The sequence below is a fragment of the Neolamprologus multifasciatus genome, chromosome 10 (genome assembly GCF_963576455.1).
Source record: "Neolamprologus multifasciatus chromosome 10, fNeoMul1.2, whole genome shotgun sequence".
Lineage (NCBI taxonomy): Eukaryota > Metazoa > Chordata > Actinopteri > Cichliformes > Cichlidae > Neolamprologus > Neolamprologus multifasciatus.
In genome coordinates this window covers 7463148-7486052 of record NC_140448.1, presented here as the reverse complement: position 1 = coordinate 7486052, position 22905 = coordinate 7463148, and the positions used below count along the sequence as shown (strand labels likewise).

Genomic DNA, 22905 nt, shown 5'->3' with positions numbered 1-22905 from the left:
GCTAACCTTGAGGGGGTCAGAGGTCAACATCCTTGGTTGTCAACCTTTTCTTTACCATCTCAAGGCATAAACAAAAACAAACACCTGTTCTACATGCCTCTTCCTCATAGCCCATGTACATCCTAACTCAAAGCAGGACCTTCACTGCAGTGAACACTTTGGTGCTCCGGGACTGCAACAGAGAATGCATGAAAACATCTTACCCATCCTAGTCCCAGCAGCTCCCCACCCCCCTCTCCTCCCTGTCAGTCAACATACCAGCAGCTCAAAGCTGTCCATCCGACAGAGGTGAATGATGACAGCAATAGAACCACCTTTTCATCGCCTCGTACTCTAGAACATTCTGAGATAATTCAATTATTTATATTAAGTTACTGCTGTTACTTAATAACTGCAGCGCTCGTGTGTTGAGCAGCACCCCCACCCTCCACTACCTGGAAGGGAGGCAGAAACAAACAGGCGGATGAGATAGAGAGAGGAGGGCCCTAAAACACACCCATCGGAAACAAATGAAACACTTACAAAGCAGTTGAGCATGGAGCAGGACACCCTTACTGCGAGGCTCATGTCGAGGAGAGGCAGGACTGTGCCTGAATGACACGCAGCCTACGGAGGAGCAGCACGACCAGAGCACGAGGAGCCGGCATAACCATTCTTCTCCTGAGCCTCTCCACCCTTCGTTTGCTTCGACCCCCTCTGCCTGCCACCCCGCTTCCCACCCCCCCGCAGTTTTTGCAGGTTTGCCCCTTATCTAGAGGTTCTGTGGGACAACACAGCAGCCCTGGCTCTAAGTCAGGATCCCACCCCACCCCACCCCCCCACCACTCCCAGAAAGGGGTGCACGCTGGTGTCTGAAGACAGCCCCTGTTGCACTGCTGGCAAAAAGGATGATAGTCCATAAAAAAAAATTGGAAAAACAGTACAGAGAGGCGCAGCAGTCCAGTGGATCAGCTGAGTTACAAGTGAGACAAAAGCAGAAGAGTTGAAATGACTGCAGATGTGCCCAGCGATGTGGATCAGGGGAAACTGTGAGAAGAGAAAACAGGAGAGAAAGGAAGACGGAGGGAACTGCCTGATGCTAAGCTCCACCCTCTGCATGCGCATCTACCTCCCCCCTCCCTCTCTCACATTCGCATGCTCGCATTTCTCCCCATCTCCTTCTCATCTCTTCCTCCTCCCCCCACCTCCTCCTTGTTCACCCTTCACCGACATCCCTTCAGAAATATGCTTCTCCCTCAGCAACAAGGTGGTAAAGCCTCGAGTGCATCGCTGACCACCAGAAGATGCTCCGATTGCCACTGACTGCAGTATGCTGTGGCTCAAACACACACAGTTTACTGATAGCTGTATGCGCAAAAAATGCCCCCAAAAAAGAATGCACAACCTGAAGCCAACAACAGAGAGACACAACGCATCCCACTGTTGGGACAGTATCCCATCACAAAACGGTCACACTAGCAGCTACTGATGTAGCGCAGACGGCAAATACGTGGCAGAGAAAAGAGGGAGGGAGGGCAACAAGAAGAGACGGTGAATGCAGAGATTGCTGGTGACACAGCATTTTACAGACATTCTTCCCCACTTCCGAGTGTCATTGTCACATTATCCTGAAACAATTTTAGATACTATAAATCCTGCACGTCACTGTATCATATCAAGGACACTGATTGCACATACACTTCTAGGCGAGACGTAGCTCTTCCTCCCTCTTACCCCAACCTCCTTCCTGTTAGAGTCGTGACAGCCACTCACCTACAGCTGTATGACCCCACATTACGTAACGCAGTACATGCAGCATAAGCTAAACACAGCACTATTAAATAGGATTAATTTCACCAGCAAAAGGTGCTGCCTCATTTTAACAGGATGAATTTCCACATGGAGGTAAATGTTTATTGCCCTTAAGTGCAATTTGTGTAAAGAAACCATCAACACAAGTGTATTAAGTGAACTGCTTCAGCTGACAGTGTACAGCTGGTGCAGAGACATAAGTCTTATTCACTGGCTTTACAAAGGAAGTTAAATCAATGCTGAAACCGTGGATCATGAGGTCCACACATTTACATATGCCTGGATATTGGATGGATATAACTGAAACTAGGAAGCCGGTTGTAATGCAGTGTGCTAGTAGCTACAATATGATCAGGAAGTCTGTATTTTAACAGGGAGGTATCCCTAATATTGTTACATTTGCACCCAAGCAGTTCTAACACATTTATAAACACAGAAGGACATTTTCACAGGCAGCTTCATAAAACTATAGATGCAATCCTGTATACACTGTGTGTACATATATAGAATATGTACTTTAAATTTGTTTACTTTCTGCCTTGAGAACATAATTTTGATAACAGTGGATTGTGTCCTAATATCAGTGAGAGAATGTAGCCTGAAATGCATCTGCAGCAAATACATGTGAAGCCCAGTAATTGGTGGTAATGTCCTTGGCTCTGGGTCATTGCATGGTCAACATTTCTCGTGCTTAAGCACCACTTTGGCAATGTTAGATTTTGATTATCTCTCTACCAAGAGAACAACATAGTTCTAGGCTTTTGAAAGCAGAGAGTAAAGTATGCTGTCTGCAACGGTTAGTGGCCAGAACTTGAACCTCAGAGGCAGAAGTAGGGCTTACAACTGCCATGCTGACACCTGCTAGGTTTTGAATTGTTCTAAGCGTTAACATTTGGAATCCTTCCCGATCGTACATACAATACACAAACATCACATTGGGGAGACAGGTCAGGCTAGGTAGCTGGCCGGTCAGCCGCACGAGCAGTGGCCCGGAACCTAACAACAATGGAAAATGCACAACATGAGGAAAGTCGAGAAGAAAAAAAGAACTCCCCCCAGACTGCGTTCCAACAGGGAGTGAGTGTAGGTCTGTGTCAGTGTACATGCGTATATGTGCGTGTGTGTGTGTGTGTGTTCCGTGTTCAACCGAGAGAAAGTGTCCCTTCACCCGGTTAAGCAAAAGTCAACAATCTTTGGTCGACGCGGGTGACCTTGAATGAGGAGGGAGAGAGTCATAACAAACAGTCTTATTATCTAGGGCAAGCCTATTCAAATGGCGGCCCAAAAGCAACATGCGAGTGGCCCTGCCTGTGGTCCTGGCAGAAACACAGAGAAAATGCAAAAAATTAATTCATTAATTAATTTTAAAAAAATTAAAAAATTAAAAATTCCTACAGTGCAGTGTAGACTGTGAATGCAACACTCCTAGTAGCCTAGCAATATTTAACCCACAATGCACCGTGATGTAAACATATTAAACAATCATAGTAATATATGATGCGACAACAGCATGTCTTTCTCACTCCAAAAGCGCAAAATTGACAATGAAAACTGTCGGTTTAACCCTGTCTGGACTGACAAATACTTATTCATTTTACCGAGTTTAATAATCTTACAGCCGGAGTTGTACTACCATGGTGAGGGTCCTGTACAGCCCAAGAGAGAGCTGCAGCATCTTCCCTTCGTGTTTGCTTCTTGGCGAAGAAGAAAAGGCCTTTCACAGATTCTGAAACAGTGAAATACAGCATGCTGGCCATGGTGGATGCGGTGAAAAGTGATGAAAAAATTAAAGTAAGTGTGACATCTGCTATTAAAAACGTACCCCTGTAGGACAGTTCAAATATTCGTAGAGTTGAAGTTCTGGCGTCAGAGGAGTTTGAAATGCTGTTAAATGACCTGAAGAAAACTGATGTAATGTCTATAGCAGGAGATCACAGACAGAACTGATAATGCACAGTTGTGCGTATATGTCCGTTTTTTGGATGGGAAATTGGTCGGCTTACTACCGTTAGAGGGACACACAGCTGGCGAAATAATGTTTGAGAAGATTTAAGCTCTTTTTGAGGAAAATGGTCTGGATATGAAGCGTGTCTGTACACTTGTGACGGATGGGGCTCCATCCATGGCAGGAAAAGTGAGTGGTCAGCGAAATATTTATTTTAATTTGAAAGGGAATTATCAAAATGTTTTTTTGTTATTATTATTATTATTATTATTATGTCAAATGTGCAAAAATAGTTTAGTTATAGCTCCCTTTTTTTAAATGGGCCTTTTGGTGTGCATTTGTGAGAGGTCACCAGATTTACAGGGGAATAGGAATAAAAAAATTACTTGTTTTTCAATACAGTTGTGTGGGTTTGAAATTGATCATGATCTGCTGCTTACTGGCTTCAAAAAAAATATCTGGCCCAGATAAATTCCTCGGTTTGAAAATCTGGCCCAACTAACTTCGTAGTTGAATAGACATGATCTAGGGAGAATTTTTTATTCCCGTCAGCTTTTGCCTTGAGCATCCAGGGGGACCACATGAGATGAAGATGGTGGTTGTTTTGGTTAGTGCGAACAAACTGCTTCCAATTTGGTCTAATGTCCGTCACTGGCCACCAGGTCTCTCAATTCCCGTTGTTCTTTTTCAAGATGTTATCCATATAGCAGAGCCATGAGCTTCTCCAAGATCTTATCCATATTGCGTTAAAAAAAATCAAAAAACAAAAAAAAACAGTCTGAGCACTCACAGCCCTGCCCATCGTCTATCATGTCGGCCAGCCTTGTGGGATTTTGAACAGCTGTAGCCACTTCTTATTCTTCGATAAGCCAGGTCCGAGCCAGCTCCAATCAGCCAGAACTCTGTTACTGTAGTTCAGAATTGGTAGATGTCATTCAAAGTCCTCCATCGAGAGTGTTGCCAGACACACGACGCAACCGACCATTGAGTATCTGGCAGCAAACGTCTCCGTAGAACAATCGGGCTCTCCCAAGCCCAGGAGGGTGTCAATTCCGTGAAGGGACCAGTTGATCAAATCCATAATTCTTCTTTATGTTTTTAGAGAACAAGTCTGGGAGACTCTCTTAGGGTTAGAGAATAAGTGAGACTATACAAAAGACATGAGAAGCCAAGCAGGAAATATAAGGGAGAAGGAGAAAGTGTGACCGCTTCTGTCAAGAGCCAAGGAGGAGAGGTCCAACATGATATTGGAATTAATGCCTAAGGTGATTTCACAGACTTTGACAATGTAGAAACAAGACATTCCCACTTGGAATTCAATCATATTTCCCCTGCACATCAAACAGTTTGGCTTCTTCTGCAAGTCTTTTATAGGAAGAAGATCTCAATGTCCATGACACTGTTTATGCAACAATAGACAAGCTGCCCAAGGTTACATATTAAATCGATCAATGCAGTAGATTATTCTAGGTTATTCTGTTCTATATAGGTCTATAAGCTTTATCTAATGTAATGTATACAGTCTGTAGAGACCATGGGAAAGGAAGCAGAGAAGAAGGGATGCAATCTACTTGTGTGCAGAATGGTTTCCATTTCATCACGTTAATGGGAGCATGCATCTGCTGCTATAAGATCCACCTCCATAAATTAAACAAAACCTTACAGAGAACCATTTGCATGTCACGGTTTGAAACTGTGGCCCACTACATTTATTTTCCACCAGTGGAATGAAGAAGTGAAATACAACAGTACAGCTAAGCCCAAACACGTGCCCCTCTCACTGTAGCTTTATCACACATTCATGGCTTTGGAGAAGAAGGTGGTACACTCTAGGAGCTACACTAAGTTTTCTGATGTCTGCTTAGCAACTCAGTCTAAAGCGATTTCTTTCCTTTGGCAAAATCCCAATGATTAAGACTTCTCAAGTCTAGGGATGGGTATTGATAAGATTTTCACGATTCTGATATCCGTTTTCGATTCTGTTTAACAATACGATTCTTTATCGATTCTCTTATCGATTCTTTTTTTTTTTTAAAAAGGAGAACACTAAGGTCGATTAGCTTAGAACTTTGTTTTATATCTTCTCTTTGAACAAGATAGAAATTTAGGAGTAACATGGCCTTACAAACTCAACAGTGAGATCTTAAGAGATCCACAGCCTACGGCTCTTCAATGGGGTGTCACAGGGTCCCCAGGAAAAAAAAAATTGTAAATGTAAAATAATAAAATAAATATTCTTCTGTAGCAATAACAAAGTATAACATAAATTATTCTGTAGCAATTACACAAGAATATCCAGTAATGTCCCTGCCTACAATTAAACACATTCACTTACCAAAAATTGGGGGCATCTGCTGTGGCAAATGGGTGCAAGCCTTTGACCACAAACACATTCGTCTATCCTGGCCTGAAAGGAGACGCTAACGGTAGACTGCAGCGAGAACTGCCAGCATCTGAGCCAGCCAGACTGTCTGTCTCTCTCATCATGGTCACCTAAATGCACAGTAATGGCAGGTTTTGTAATAAGGCAGATCGTGCTAACATAGTATGCACTGTTACTTGATTATTTACCTGCCGCATTAACGGGAGAGGATGTGCAAACGTTACCGCTGCTGCGTTGAGATTCACGAGTCCGGAGCAGAATTAAAAACACGACATTCATTTAAGGTTATTGCGTGTTTTGTGAGCAAATGCTTTTGCATATTCGTAGTGTTTCCTCCCTTAAATGAAATATCTACTTTGCAAGTATTGCAAGTTGCCCTGTTGTCATCCGTTCTCGTAAAGTATAACCAAACTTTTCAGCATTTGAGCCGCTTAGGTACCATGTTCCTTGCCAGGTAAATGACGCTCCGCAACGTGGTGACATCATTCGGGCGACTGGAATCGATAGGGGAATCGAAAAATGGCAAACAATTCCAAGGAATTGAAAGAGTGGGAACCTCTCAACAAGAATTGGGTTTCGATACCCATCCCTACTCAAGTCCCAAATAAGTTTGATACCTCATTACCCCTGTGAGTGTAGGGGGCTTTCCCTTTATGAGCTTAGCTGAACTTTAAAGATCTCCAGCTGCTCTGACTCATCATTAAATCTTATATTAGAACTGTAGCATGTACATCTTTGAAAATGTATTTATTTAAAACCTGGTTATTTTTTGACTGGCAATATCTAAATGAAAAAAAAAAAGTATATACAACCAAGAGTTTTGAATCATCGGTTCACTGAGCAGGTTGTGAAGCTCTTTTTAGTTCATTTATGGCCATTAAAAATAAATAAATAAATGTATTTAGGATCACTACTGACTAATGTATCATTAACTGGTCCAGAGTCCAAATACTGAGCTATAAATTCTCTCCCTCTGCTTGTCCAGTACTGGCTGAACCAGCCGTAGAAGTGAGCACCAGATTTGGGCTCCTCTGTTTCAGGTTGTATTTTAGGAAAGGAGGTCAGCCAGTAACCAATGCAGGGTGTCAGCCTACAATGTTGACACACAGCTATAGAAGCAGGATATGAAAAAGACACGAAGCATTGGGAAGGAGGGCCAAATGAAGCTAAGTTTTCAGAAATTGAGTATTTCTGTAAATACATGTATGTGTTTGGATGCCTTTCATAGACGTAATCAAAGTACTTGAAACTTAAGTAACAAGTAATTTTTAAGTAGTGAAGCAGTAACAAGGAGGTGTGGGGGTTTGGTGTACAGTTAGTGTTTGGAAGTGTGACTTCAGTCTGGACAAGTATTTAGCTCAATATGATCCATTACAAACATTAAAAGAATTCATCAGGCATATAAATGTAGGCCGTACATTTCACTGACATTTGTCACTAGAGTAACGTCTGACTGGCTGCCAGGCAACATCTTAAATAAGATTGAGCTAAGCAGGCTCTGATGGGAAGTGTTGCGGACACACACACACGCAAAGCTTTGAACAAAAAATAAAGTTAACAATTATCTGAATGGAATGAAAAGTAGGAATGAGGAACCGGAGACAGCCAGCCAGAATGATTTAACCTAACCAAGATTAGGTTTGAGGCAAAGGTGCCTTCAAGTAGGGCTGCGCTCAAATCATTAACAGCCCTCGCTTTAACTACAACCCTAAGTGAGAGCATCATGTGGCTTTCCATAGTGCTGCCACATTAACTTTGCCTTCCAATTGTGCACAACCCTTATATAGTAGCACTACGATGCACGCAGTGTAGGCAGAGTAAAAACAATCCTGCTGTACCTGTTTCCGTGCTCCCATTATCTTGCTAACAATGCAATAGCATGAGTGGACAACAACATGAGCTCAATATTTCCCATTTTGTTTCAGTGGACGGAAAAAAAGCAAGCTCAAGGCTGGGAAGCAATTAAACACTGCTTCACATAGAGGATTAAAAACGATCATATTACCTGAGGAACAACTGTCTCACAATCCCACCTGAGAATATAACCCTTAGCTCAAAAAGGTAATGATACTCCCATCTGTCCTCCCTAACTGTGGCCACTGGGCAACTTAAAAAGGTCCCATTAATGTAGTTTCTTAACATGTACAGTAACGATTACAATTTTATATTTGATTGAACACTACCATCATGTACACATTTGTAAATCACAGTTGTACTTCAAATACTGCTTAGGCTGATCTGAAACATTCATGCCACCTAATAACAGTTTGAGCCTTTGATTACTCATGCAGCGCATACCTCTGACCACACCCAAACCAAGAAGAGGTTACCTTTCCTATAAATGCATAAACACTCTTCAACCCAAGACAGCGAAGCACTGCATCCTCATTGTATGCTCCTGTGGGCACATTGTTTGTTCATCAGCTATGCCAACAATTAAGCACAAGGCTCCCATAAAAAGGCTGGGAGTTGGGCATCCAGCCACAGTGACATTCTGTGGACCCATTTGACCAGAACCTTGGGATATGTATCCTCTTGTTACACTTCCTATGTCTGTCCCATAAAAGTGGTTCCCATTAGTTTCAAGAGGAATTTGTCACTCATTTGGTTGTTGCTCCCGCTCTTTTAAAGCACCATTTACTCTGAAGCCCATTCACTGCCCGACAAGGCACAAGCAGACGGCCCATCAGGTGACTAAGGGTGTCCTAAATTACTCTATGATGAAGCAATTAATTAAAAATAAGAAAAAAAAGAAAATTACAAATGCATTTTGTATACTGGATACTTAAACTCCTAAAGGTTATGGATCTCCTTAAATTGAGAAGCTCTGCATGTCTTAACATCTGAAAATAATATGCTGTACTCACTAATCAGGTTAAATTAGGACTAAAATACACAGTCGCATGGCTCATTTCAAATACATGTAGTACTGTTATCCACAAATAGTCTCAGATCTGTGTTAAATTTTCTGTACTCAAATAGAATTAAAACCCTCAGGCCAACATCTGCAGTGCGATTAGACAAAGAACCGCAAAATGTGAGAATCAGCAAAAACAGATTCAAAACAAAAATGCATGTAGAAGCTTGAAGCAGCACAATTCCACCTCCATCTTTTTTATACCAATTACTGTTATGACCTTACATAACACAAAGAAACCATTTAGTCTCAGTTAAACCACAGAAATGAGTAGCCAATAGTATCCACTAGAGGGCAAACAGAAGATAATCAGCATTTACTGAAGTAGACACCTTCACCACTTGGCTACACTAAGAGCATTTTAATCTACATTGAGAGTGAGCATTCAGCTCTTAGAGAACTAAATGCTCATTGCCTTGTTCAGGACTTGTGCTTCTCATATTCTGAAATGCCACGTGTAATGCGCTGAGCTCCTTCATGTAAATAGGACGCCAACAGGTTTTAGTGTATTCCAAAACACAGTTGTACGAGGGCCACGTGGCAACAAGCTACATCAAAGACTTGTAACATCTGTTAGGTGCTACATAGCACTTTCATGAAAGCAGAAACACGTAGGACTAAACAACAGGCCAATGAAGCTGGATCCCTGCTGAGAAAACTAGTGTCTGGGCGAGGAGACTCTGTAAGAGGACGATCTACTTTCACCTAGCTACTCTAAATAGTGTTCCACAAGTCCCTGTTTAAGACTGGGAAGGGATTTTACACCATATCTCTCCATGGGCACCTTTAAGAACCAGCTGGAGTCACTAATGCACTGGCTTCCTACACGTAAAACATGCTGAGCTTAGAAATCTGTTGTTTGCAGCAAAATCATTTCAGTTTTACTGCTTCATTGCTATATTTTAGTTTGCAAGTAAATCCTAACATTTCTGTATTTCTGATTGAAAGTGGTCAGAAATGCAAACTGATACAGTATAAAAGGAAATGTCCAAACTTTTTTTTTTTAAAGAAACTGGCATTTACAAAACTGCTTTAGCGTTGTGTATTGTTATATGTGTTGCAACAGTCTGTGCTTTGTTTTGGCTTGCAACTGCATTCTGCCATTTCCTGTGTGAGTGTAAAGTCCCAGCTTGCCAGTTTACCATGAAGAAAATTATGTAGGGAGTTTGGCACCTGTTTTAAAAGCAGTCAGGCATCTGCAGCAGAGTACATATAAACATATACAATAGTGAGGAGTCAGGAGTGTGATTGGCTCACCATGCTGTCAGCCAGTGCTGTAGACAGTGAGTCTGGGTGGGTGTTCCTCTTCAGATCCCTCCCTCTCCTCTTTCCTACTGGGCTCTGTCGGGACAGCGATGCCTCCTGCCAACATAAAAAAAAAAAACAACAACCTTCATATTCATATATATATATATATATATATATATATATATATATATGTTATTTTATAATCTGGTTATAATAACAATGGATTGCATTTATATAGTGCTTTTCAAGGCTTTTCAAGGCACCCAAAGCGCTTTACAATTCCACTATTCATTCACTCTCACATTCACACACTGGTGGAGGCAAGCTACAGTTGTAGCCACAGCTGCCCTGGGGCGAGGCTGCCATATTGTGCCATCGGCCCCTCAGGCCAACACCAGTAGGTGGGGTAGGGCGGTAGGGTGTCTTGCCTAAGGACACAATGACCAGGACAGAGAGCCCGGGGAACGAACCGGCGACCTTCCGGTCACAGATGCGCTTCCTAACCCCCTCAGCCACGGTCTGATGGGTTATGGAATGTGTGCCATGGTGTGAACGGCCGGATTTCAAACCGTCTTGGACCAAAGTACAGAATAAGGAGCTGGCACTAAAATAATAAACCTGTTGAGGAAGTTGAGTATGGATATACTTTTATTTTACAGAAATGACTCAACACAAAACCTCGTGGCCCAAGAGTTCTTCACAAAATGTCAGGCATGCAAGTTTAACTGGTTGCCTGGGTCAAGAAGTTCCCTCTCCAGTTGTGGTCAAGTCAGTGTAACAACACGGCACACATGCACGCAGGCACATGTGTGCTGTCTGACAACGTGAAAGAGACTTTGGTGCAGATCTGACGTGGCCAGAGGGGAGAAGCTCTGATTTACAGGAAATGCAAACTCAACATTCCTCTGAAGATTATCAGCAGCCGAACAGATAACAACACGGGAGCTAGACAGAAGATATGACCAAACTCTGCGACTTTTCTTTCCACCAAAATCATTAAAAACAAAAAAAGGTGCTGAGGTGAATGTCCGTATCCTCTAATAGCTTCTAAACCACCTCACAGACAGGACACTGTAAACACCATCTGTAAGCACAAATCTGCACTTTGTAGGTTTGTATTTTCTACAGTGACTGTGTATTGATGTGCATTTGTCACAGAAAACAACCTACAACTCATTTACATCTCAACACTGCAGAAACATAAGCGGGCTGAATCTGCTGCACCTGGATTGGACAGTGTGCCATATTGGTACAGCGACAGGCAATGATCCAGCAGCTGTACACAATAAAAAAAAAAGCACTGCCCTGAAAACAAACACTTAATGACTGCATGAAAAGTGACACTGATATTGCACTCTTACTTCCTGTGCATATACGAGCCAAGTCAGGAGGGAGCGACTATGTTCAGTGGAAGTTTACTATGAAAAGAGTGGCACACAGGCAGTGAGACAAAACATAGAGCCTTCACTTCCTTGGGTAAACAATCAGACTTTAACAACACAGTGATTGCATGCAAGGACCCAGCTTTGAACTAGATTCTCATTGTGCAGTGCCTTCATCTCACTTCCCTACACCGCTTTTTTTTTTTTAACCCGACACACCCCCTTTTGCACACAGCTCAAAGCTCAAAGAACAAAAACCAAACACCAAAAAACTACTCAACTCTCAAAATTGTCTCAAAGCAGACTTCTCTTACCTGTTCAAAGTATCGAATCAAACTTTTGCTTTAAGCTTCTGTCTAGCTTTTGGGGTTGATTAAAGCTCAAGAGTTTTGCAGAGTAGCAGCAGTCTCCGTCTCCCAAATACAAACTGGTTGTAGTCCAGTGCATGGCACGCCTCCCTCCCTCCCTCTCACGCTCTGTCTCTATTGCTTACTCTTTCTCCCTCCCACTCTGCTCAAAGTGAAAGAAGCCATACTACAGGACAAACACTCTTAACAATTCACCCACCTACAACAAACTCGTGACTCATGATCAGAAGGGACTGCTTTTGTTGCTAATCAGTAATAAATACAGAAATCACATGCAGGCAACCATTTTCAGGAGAGGAAAAGGGTCCAATATTGCTCTTCAGGTAATGTGAGTCATCTATTGACTCAGCATAAATAGCCCCATGAGATTTAATTAAACAAAAACTGAAATCTGATTTGAATTGGTTGAAGCTTTAAAAAAAGAAACAAAAAACCCCAAAACAAAACAAGCAAACAAAAAACAAACACATTTAGAAGAAAAACTATTAAATAAAGCTATTAATTCAAAAAAAATTAAAGCTATATATTAAATAAACTTATATTTGAGCCACAATATTACAGAAATAGTTCAAAGCAGATTGAGGGTTAAATATAAATGTCAGTTACAGTTAATCTGAGTGCAGCAATGTTAGCATGTACCATCCCGGTTGTGAAACTGAAAGCAAGCAGGCTGTAAATCTAAACACCGACTACATTTGTGCTGAAATACCTTCTCACTCACTGACACCAATGTACGGGAAATGCTTGTGACAACAAATATTACCCTGAAGGCAGCATCTGAGCTCAGGTAATGTCGTGCTGATGGTGAGTTATGTTTGACATGACTGATCTGGAAATCAAAACTGAAATTCCACAAACGGCAGTGTTTATTTTGATATTAAAGATAAGGAGGTGATGTCACAATTAATTCCAGGTACAAACCACACCTATTCTCTGAAATGTGCATGATTATGCATGTCCAATGCTGTTTTGAGACACTGCTCAGTTAAAAACAGTCAAAGAACTATATAGTATGTAGTTGATATTAGTTAAAGGGGTGGTATGATTTGAATTTTTCTGGTTAACAAAAACAGATTATGTAACAAGATCTCAAAAAAGGGATGAAATCAGGAACTGTGTCGTGAAATGGGGAAACAGAAGTATGTATCATTCAAGGCCATCATTTGTTACTTTGAGTCCTCTGCGCTGTGGACACATTTAAGGAATAACTGAAGTATACTGCAGTATGCTGTTGAACACATAAATCTGATTAATTCTTGTCCTTCAAATTTGGAATGAGCAATGACAGCAACCAAGCAGAAATGCATTCATTAATCAATAAGGTGGTCAAACAAAAACGAGTCAGTCCTTTTGACACAATTGTTTTCTTCTCAAAACTGAGAAGATTATTGGGTGTTGAAAACAAATTATCTTCTGGATTACTGATTGTTTGTCAAATGAACAAGATAATTTAAAGGATTGGAATTTCAAAATTATGAAATTTTTATGTTGCCATGTTCCACAACGCAACAAAATTTATACTAATCTGCAGCTCAACCAGTGATGAAAATAGTCCAGTTTTGCAGCCCTATTTCACAATTGATCATTACAGTTGGAATTACTCAAAATCAAGACAAAACCCATTTCCAAATTAAAGACCAAATCAAAACTAAACTGACCAAACAACAAAAAAAGCTCCATGCAAGAATCACAAACATGTCTACAAGCTACTCAAGAAGAGACAACCTGATAATAATTTTGACAAAACAAATTTAAGTAACGCTCTCCCTTATTTTCTGTCAAATATTTACCATTAAAGATGTGGATTAAACATGAGCAAAGTTTTACATAGATAATCCCTATGAGCCAGAAGCTTAGGCTTCACATTCCTCTGATTCGGAAAGGTCAAACTCATTTCACATGATGGGCCAAACGCATCCCACTTTAATCCTAAGTAGGCTTCTCGTCACAGAGAATGCACCATTTTATTTATTTATTTTAACTGTGGAACCATTGTTTTGTTTTGTTTGTTTTTTAAAAACACACAATAAAATACAAAACGGAAACAGTAGATTATTTCACTGTTAACCTTACTCACATACTACTAACTTCTTATTACTTAAATACTTTAGTGTAGTATGAATGGCCATGTGGGAGGTATTTATCAACAGGAAAACCTGTCCAAGTTACAGCTGAAAGGCCAAAGTTTATGCCGTCCTTCATTTTACCCAAAGCTGTCCAGTAGGCCAGATTGGAGTTTTTGTTGGCCAATTCTGGTCCCTGGACCTCATGTTTAACACTCTCCCTCTAAACACTCTGTTTCAGGGTTGTTGTTTTTTTTGCTCTTGGCCCCTTATTATGTCATAGCAATGAGATAACCATAATATAGTTAACTCAAACACTGAACTCTTTGTTTGCATGATCCACCAATGAGAATAGAGTTAGCTTAAAGGCAGGGGAGCTAAAGCAGCTTGTTCAAGACGGGGCAGTCCCTCAGTTTATCCCAAGGGCCAGTATTATAAATAAGAATCATTTTAAATGGAATCCCGTAAAGCTACTCTACTGCAGGCCAAGAATAAAAATATGGAGCTTTTGTATGTCCACTTTACATCAAGCAAAAAGGACAAACATCTAGTAACCAAAAACAGCATTGTGAGCATCTTGTCTTTGACTCGTGTGACAGCAAAATGAATACCTTTAGGTTGTGGACTGCTAGCGAAACAAAAGCAACACTGAGCTACAGAAGTACATTTTGAAGAAAAGCTAGGTACTAGTTTCTTCACTTCTCCATAGGAGTAGTAAAGCTGCTAATTAAAAAAAAAGTGCTCTGACGGAAACTGAGGGGAAATTTAAAAAAAATCAGGAAGTGACAACAATAAGAGCCATTTGTTTTGGGGAGCCGGTTTTACTTTCCGTATAAGAATAATTTCCAAGTACAGTGGGGGATTCCGGGGTGTTTGTCCTCTGATCATAAACGGTCTAGAAATTTCCAGCTTTCTTGACTGTGAGCTCCATTTAAATGTCAGGTGACCGGTTTGACTGGCGACAACACAACAGGTGTTAACCGATGACGAGGAGGCTGAAGTAAAAAAAAAAAAAAAAACGTATGGTGAAAGTGAAAGTGGACCACAGCCCCAGCACAGCCTGGCACTATACTAGGAGCCAATTAGTTGGTGAACCGAAAGTGTGCGTGTGTGCGCGTAAATGTTAGCACTGTGCTAGCTACCGGATAGCAACACTGACACAGGCTAGTGACTAAAATTCGCTCATTTGCCCACAAAAACGACAAAACCGCTCAAGGTCCACAAGTTCGAGACAAGTCTGACGGCCTGAGAACATGTCACATGCAATATATCATTTAGAAGTTACTTCATTTTAAAAAATTAAATCGAGTTACTCACTCAGAAACAATCAGCTGTCACAACGGTGACTCAGTAGACTGCACGACTTCCGCATTCTCGCCCGATGACAAAAGCCGCAACCAATAATCGAGTAGGTAACCGAGCACTAGGAGACCAACGACGCTGCAGAATTCTCACCAACCAATGAGAATTGAGAGCAAACAAGCCAGCGGGTCAAACACGCCCACAGCAGAGCCAACCAGGTGCCACTACACTCCTGAAGCGCACCAATAGAAAATCACAGCGCGGCACCAACTGGAGGCACACAAACAACGTGCAGTACGTGAGCTCGGCACACAGACACACACCACCTGGAAAATAGCAGGGTTTTCACATTAGCGGAACACGCGAGATGTACGCTTGAGCTGGTTGTTTAACTGAACTATCGATGATTTATCTTTAAAACAAGAAATCAAACGAAATAATTTATTTGTAATATAGCTATTTAAATAAATAAACTGATACTTTATTGATTACACGAGGGAACTTTTGATTACACGAGGGAACTTGTTGTATTACAGCAGCAGGATAAAGAATAAAAACTGTATAGTCTACAATAAATAAACAAAATAGTCAAACATACGTGCCACAGGCGCATAGTCAAGGCCTAATAGGGTGAGAATAACTAAAAAAAACAAAACAAAACAGAATAAAAATGCAATTACGTTAAAGTAGAGTAAACAGTAAGACTGAGATTGCGCAATGCATTACTCTCTTGCATATAGTGTAAGCATGTACACTATAAATCTAATAAATAACTGTAAGATGTGAGTTATATTGGAATATATTTGATATCTGATATTAAATATGGTTAATTCAATAAATAGAATAATTAGAAAGTATTGATTAATTTGTAGCGTGAACAACCAACCCTTTAAATTTACACTTAAAACCTTTAATCATGCGACCAATGCAACTAGTTAGTTGCACAGTTATCCTGAAGCACCCAAGACACTACAAGCATATATATAAATACATAACTAGATCGATAAATAAACACTACAGTATATGCTTGTTTAAAGGGATGGTTTATTTGCCACATACCTTAATGCAAAAATTAAAAAAAACTGAGTGAAAATCTGTTTTCAGTAAATGTATAACATGTAAATGTCTGACTCTTAGCACAATGTATGGAGACAGTAAGTCAAATCACATCACATCCAAGCTGGCACAAACTAATCTTACAGAAAGTGCTTATTTTGTCCGGCAATATTGCTCCCTCTGGTGGTGGAAGTCAGAAACCACAGAGGGCTTTCAGAAACTCAGGAATATTTTTATCCTCACCTTTAACAACACCGCATCTTTGCTTAGTGCAGAACTCCCAGTTCAGTTCTGCACACTGTGGATGCATTATGATTGTTTTTTAGCTTTTCATCAGCCTCAGTTAAATAATACATTTTTAAAAGTTTGTCTGTTTATTTCAGTGGTAAGTGGCAAGTTTAGTTTCAAGAAAAAGATCTGTGTCTGTAATGTTTTCCCTGGCTTTGTTTATTATGTCTATGTTTCTATGACGACTGCATGAGTACGGACTGGACACTGATTAGACACAAAAATGACAGGACAGATGCCAAAACCTGGGTCACTGCTGCCGAAGTTTCAGGAAGCGAGGAGGTGGACAGGTGGGTGTAGACCCCAAAGGACCAATCACAGCTGGTGATAAGGCCAGTACTTATCTGCTCATTTTTGGCTTGGCCCTGATTTCCAATCTTTCTCTTCTTGAGCAAAGCCCCATCTGAAATCGCAGTATGGTAAGGAGACTCAACTATAATCAAAGCCAATTATAATGAGCAGATGCTGTCAGTTGTGGGACTCTGGGCCTTCCCACAGCTGAGTAATTGTGGAGCTAATGGTCTCTTCAGCAGATAAGAACCAATTAAGTCACATTAGAAATACGAGATCAGTTGACTGCAGGTTTTTGCTGACCGCGTGTTAATGAAGCTATTATGATTTTCCTCTTTTCCTTCTTCTTAGACAAGCTACACAGACAAAGGAGAGAAGGTGAGATTAATATTTTCTCTGTGGTGTCTGATGTTTTGTTATGTGTGCTACTGTGTTTTTGCGTAATATTCACAGCTGGTTAATTGGTGCAGGAAAAAATAAACCATCCCAGAGTTATTTTCAAACTACCCATTATAACTGGTTACTGTGTTACTTGTCACCTGAAGAATTTGCACACATTCCAATGTCAATCTTGAGTTCTGCTTTTACTTGCTAGCCTGCAAGGGGAAGGTTTGTCAGGTTCCATCATATCACCTTCTGGGTCGGCAACGCCAAACAGGTCAGTATCCAAACCCTCTATACATGACCAGAAGCTCACTGTTAGTTATTCAAATCTTTACCGTATCATCCATCTGTGAGCTGACTTTGAGCCTGTACAGACTCATATACAGGTCAGAGAGCTGGTTGCACCAAAAAAAATAAAATGTCAAATTAATTAAATAAATAAACAGAATAATCAGTAAAAACAGTTTTATTGTGGATTATTGTTCAGCATACAGGTGAGACTACACATTACACTGTGGCATGTCCTAGCTTCAGTATGTCTCGCATTGTTAGATTTCATCAGACTAACAGTGTGGTTACTTCACAGGCAGCCTCATTCTACTGTGATAAGTTGGGCTTCGAGCCCCTGGCCTACAAGGGTTTGGAGTCTGGCAGCAGAGAGGTGGTGTCACATGTCATCAGACAGAATAAGGTACGAACAGTAACGTTCACAGAGTGTTCAACCTGGCAGAAGATCTCACCCTCAGTGCAAAAACATAACTACTCCTCTGCTCTCCTCACAGATTATATTTGCATTTGAATCTGCTCTGAATCCTGGAAATGAAGGCAGGTTTTCTCATCAGATCACTTAAGATTATAAAAAAGGTGACATGACGGTATGATTTATATTCTGCTTTATAAATCATTTATATTCTGCCCCCCGCCTCCCAGAGATGGGAGAACACTTAGTTAAACATGGAGACGGAGTTAAAGACATTGCCTTCCAAGTGGAGGACTGTGACTTCTTATTCAAGGTAAGATGACAGATTGTTTTCAGATAAACTTTAAATCTTTCTAGCGTGAGAATAAAATAAAATTTAAAAAACAACAACAACTTTTTGATACTGTGGGGTTAAAATAGTCCCTGTCCCAGTTGGCTTAACTGAAGGACACAGAAATTTAGTACAACACTCTAAATTTCCGTGTTTTTCTGTGTCCCTTGAACTGTGCAACTGGTTGTGGTGCGCGATTGTGGATAATTCTACACGGTAAACCAACATTAGCCATAAAGAGACAGTGATGGGGAATTTGTTTCATTTTTTATCTGTTAGTTTCAGTCTCCGCTTATCTAGACTAAGATAAGATAAAAAACTTACATGCTTGTGACAAAAGTTGGGTAATATAAAGTAGCTGCACTGATCCACTGTTTGTCTGAGGTTCATATTAATAATACTAGGAGATAGTAAATAATTAGAGCTCCACTGTGCTCACATTAGCTCACTTCTGTGACTGAGATTTAATCCTCTTACCTCATACTATATATACTGACATGGGGTGAGGAGTGTGTTGAAATTGGGGTAAACAGGCAGTGTTGTGACAACTCCTACTGCAGCCTTGAGCTTTAGCTGCTCGTGTGAACTCTCTTTACCTCAGACAAGGTCAGGCAAGACATAAACTGCCGTGTGGACTATCAGGTGGCTGCAAAGATACCGAATCAACGCGCACTTACTGCAGGGATCAACAGCCTTTGCTCTCTGAACCACCATTTTGTAGCTTCTTAGGAAGATATTTTCCCTTTGGCCACTGGAGGGCTTCCAGGAGCCACAGAAACACAGTTGTTTCAAACTCCCGTTATCTTACACCCATCCTGACATCTCTCCAATGACAGACGGCCAAGGAGCGAGGAGCTGTGGTCGTCAAGGAGCCCTGGGTGGAGCAGGACAGCCATGGGAGGGTCAAGTTTGCAGTGATTCAGACGGTACATAAAGGGTGACTCACATTAGAAAGCCCTGTGTAAATACATTGAAGAAACTGAAAGCCAATAATAATGCTGTGCAAATGTTTTGTCCTCAGTATGGAGATACCACACACACACTCATCGAGTACCTAAGTCCCTACAAGGGCCTTTTCCTGCCGAGCTACAAAGAGCCTCTGTTTAGAGATCCCCTGTTAGCTAATCTGTGAGTCTCTCCCACAACACCACCTCATCTGCTACAACCTGTGCCTTTTTTTCCCTCTGGTGTTTTTTGTGCATACACATGGAAGAAGTAAGATGAATCTAGATTTCACCACTGTCAGTCCCTGATAACATTTTAGTACACATTTTCCCTTTTCTGTGGAATTATAGACTAAAAGATTATCATAAAATCACAACAAAACGTGTATTTTGATCACATCTGTATATCATTAAGCAGCCTGACTGCTTATTCTTCTTTTCTTTCAAAGTCCACCAACAGGTCTGAACTTCATCGATCACATTGTGGGAAACCAGCCAGATGACCAAATGGTGCCAATTTCAGACTGGTAGGTCTCCTGTCTCCAGTGCACGTACACTCGCTGCGGGTGCAGCAGACACACAGGGCAAAAGGACAAAGTAAACAAACACCACAAGCAGTCACTCCACCGCTGTTGCTGGAAAATGTTGGTGCATTTATTCCAAACAACAAGCCCTCATACAAAGTGACTTCTCCATAAAATTCAAAGATTGCTTCAAGAAAGAAGGAACAAGAGGAAATGTAGTTCCTTTTTAGCTCCAATGATTAGTATTGCTTAGCTCGTATTCCTGAATTTCTAGGTACCAGAAATGTCTGATGTTTCACCGGTTCTGGTCAATCGATGACAAGCAGATCCACACACAGTACAGCGCGCTGAGGTCTATAGTTGTCACAAACTACGAAGAGACCATTAAGATGCCAATCAACGAACCTGCCACGGGGAAAAAGAAGTCGCAGATCCAGGTGAGGCTTTCAGAGGTTTGCTCTGTGACATGGATCCCAGCAGCCCGAGGGGTCTGATACAAAAATGTGTGTGTGTGATGTCCTGTGTTGTGTCCTCACAGGAATACGTCGACTACAACGGGGGGCCAGGTGTTCAGCACATCGCCCTCAACACATCGAACATTATTGAATCTGTGAGTCTGTGTAATTAGCAGGAAAACTCCAGGCTATTTTGAAGCTTCATGCTTGCAGGGCCTGTTTTAGATTTGTCTTTTTTCTCCCTCTGTTCTTGTCACTAAATAGATAGTGAACCTGCGCGCCCGAGGGATGGAGTTCCTCTCAGTACCTGACACATATTACGACACCCTGAGGAAGAAACTCAAAACTGCCAAAATCAAAGTGATTGAAGACCTTGACCGTTTAAAGGTGAGGACTGCTTTTGGCATGGCTGATTTTTTTTTGTTCTTTTTTCTTTGTGTCTTTAAATCTAAAAGATATTTTGTTTTTCTTTTTAAGGAATTAAAAATCTTAGTGGATTTTGATGACAAGGGCTACCTCCTTCAAATCTTTACCAAGCCTGTGCAGGACAGACCAACACTTTTCCTGGAGGTCATTCAGAGACATAACCACTTTGTAAGTGACCAGTTAGGCAGTCTACTGGTATAACTTGTATAAACAGAGAGTAGGGCTTTGCTATATCTAAGGCCTCTCATACCACATCTGTATTAACCCCATCAGTATGGAGGGCAAATATTTTAGTTGGGCACAACTTAACTCTGACTAATACGTTTTTTTGGACCGAATTCACAGTTTACTTGAAGATTTTTTTGCTTCATTATGGCACTTTTTGGTTATTGACTTTTTGAATATTTAAAAATAGTCCTTTAGACTATTTTTGGGACATTTTATGATGTAAATGATCTATTTTCAAAGAGTTTCTGCGTGGTAATTATATCAAAAGATGGAAGCGATGTGATATAACACATAAAACACAGTTAAAACCACTGAAACCACATGTTGACAATTCTCTCTCAGGTGATGCAGCTTTTGAATGCTGCAAACTTCTGATAAAGTTTTTACTGAATAGAAATATGGCTTTTGAAGGGACCAGACCTTTGGGACAGTTGCCCACTGTGCCCAGTATGCATAGGTAATCTAGCCTTTACTGGTGGGATTTACAAGCCTAGGGCTCTGTTTCATGCCTCTGCCACCTTCAAGAACCTGAGGAAGAACACCTGTTTACAGCTCCCACCCAGCATGAACACTACAAGAGCAGCGTACTTGTAAAAGCTCAGTAAATCTGTCATAGATGCAGATTAAAAGGCTCACTGCTTCACAGCGAGGGGGATCTCTGGATTGGATTGCACCCTGTGGCACTCAATTCATAACACTTGGCGCCCGTTCTGCTTGTCAGAACACGCTCATCTTGTCACTCTCCAGTGTCTACAGATGTGGATACAATGCATGAAAGTGAGAAACTGCATCTGAACCACAGCAAAGAATTTCTCAGAGGAACCACCAACACTTGATCTTTGTTTTTTGGATTATCTGTGAAAATATTTACATGATTAATTTGCGAGCGCCCGGTGAGCGCAGCTTGCTGTCACAGAGGAGATGTTTGAACCTTGGGAGGATATTTATGTACCATTTGTGATCCAACATCAAAGCGTTAAACACCCTGAACGTTGTCTGAGAGAAGATCCCTAGAGCCATAACAAATGACACAGAAGAAGGTAGATCTTTGGGTAATTAGCCATCTGTGTGTGTCTGTTCTTTCACCAGGGCTTTGGGGCAGGAAACTTCAAGTCTCTCTTTGAGGCTATTGAGAACGACCAAGACGCCAGGGGCAACCTCACTGTGCTGACACCCAAAGGGCAGGCCGAAGCCTTCTACTGATCCGCTGACGTCTGATGCTGCCAAGCCACACTGGGACTCTTATCTACTCGGCTGTACGTTTCAGAGGCGGTCGACAACACCCACCATGACTGCAGCACAGCAAACACTTACGCAGTGTTGAATATCTGAGTGTGACAAGCTGAGAGTGTTATCAGATATGCTTTTAGCTGTCAGGAGATTGCACGGTGTTTGGCTAAATAAAGAAACAAATGTTCATGTGGGCTGGCATATGTGGTTTGTAAATAGAGGTTCAAATATTAAAGGAATAGTCTGACACTGCTATGCTTTATTGTGGAGGGTTAGCTGTGAAGACTGACATGCTCACATCTTCATGCTGAACCACAGCCAGGAGACAGTTAGCTTTGTACGTAGCTATGTGTGTAGGTACTATGGTTGTACGACACACCACTATTACTACAGAAATTCAAAAGAAATATAATCAAAAATCACCATGATATGTACATAAATTAAAAAAAAAAAAATTCTCTGTTTTGCTCCAAATAAAGTTAAAGTGTGATTTAGTATAGTGAGGCAGAGAGAAATAACCAGACAACAGTACCAAAGGAACAATTGCACACATCATTCATACTATAATATGTGGGATATGAATTTTTCATTTCATATCTTCTTTGCACAAAGACTGGAAAAGAGGCCAAAGAGCCAGCTGAGCATGTAG

General features: G+C 41.1%; 2 protein-coding genes across 6 annotated transcripts in view; one reads left to right on the top strand and one right to left on the bottom strand.

Annotated features, from left to right (window-relative positions):
* mtmr4 (myotubularin related protein 4) overlaps positions 1 to 15523 on the bottom strand; it is a 45495-nt gene extending 29972 nt beyond the window's left edge. The window contains exons 1-2 of one of the 5 annotated variants that reach the window (XM_085174783.1): positions 15415 to 15523; positions 10294 to 10398 (exon numbers count right to left, since the gene is read on the bottom strand). In XM_085174783.1, the coding sequence (XP_085030909.1) occupies positions 10294 to 10296 (3 nt within the window). In that variant the 5' untranslated portion in view covers positions 10297 to 10398; positions 15415 to 15523. Of the gene's footprint in view, positions 1 to 522; positions 712 to 10293; positions 10399 to 11980; positions 12495 to 15414 lie in introns of those variants that run through there. The other 4 variants (XM_085174784.1, XM_085174782.1, XM_085174785.1 and 1 more) reach the window with 4 other exon arrangements.
* A 1534-nt stretch (positions 15524 to 17057) lies between these two features.
* Positions 17058 to 22445, top strand: hpda (4-hydroxyphenylpyruvate dioxygenase a). Its single transcript, XM_085174787.1, has 14 exons — positions 17058 to 17162; positions 17386 to 17412; positions 17630 to 17692; positions 18005 to 18109; positions 18201 to 18243; positions 18349 to 18431; positions 19286 to 19375; positions 19471 to 19577; positions 19843 to 19920; positions 20192 to 20354; positions 20456 to 20527; positions 20637 to 20759; positions 20850 to 20966; positions 22116 to 22445. Exons 1-14 carry the CDS (start codon positions 17160 to 17162, stop codon positions 22227 to 22229), a joined length of 1188 nt encoding a protein of 395 aa, XP_085030913.1. The 5' UTR covers positions 17058 to 17159; the 3' UTR covers positions 22230 to 22445.
* The last annotated feature ends 460 nt before the right edge of the window (positions 22446 to 22905 follow it).

What these genes read in the sequence shown, in the direction of transcription:
- hpda (XM_085174787.1), top strand. An exon ending in ATGGTGCCAATTTCAGACTG is followed by an intron (nt 19,921 to 20,191) that starts GTAGGTCTCCTG and finishes CTGAATTTCTAG; the next exon opens with GTACCAGAAATGTCTGATGT. An exon ending in AAAAGAAGTCGCAGATCCAG is followed by an intron (nt 20,355 to 20,455) that starts GTGAGGCTTTCA and finishes GTGTCCTCACAG; the next exon opens with GAATACGTCGACTACAACGG.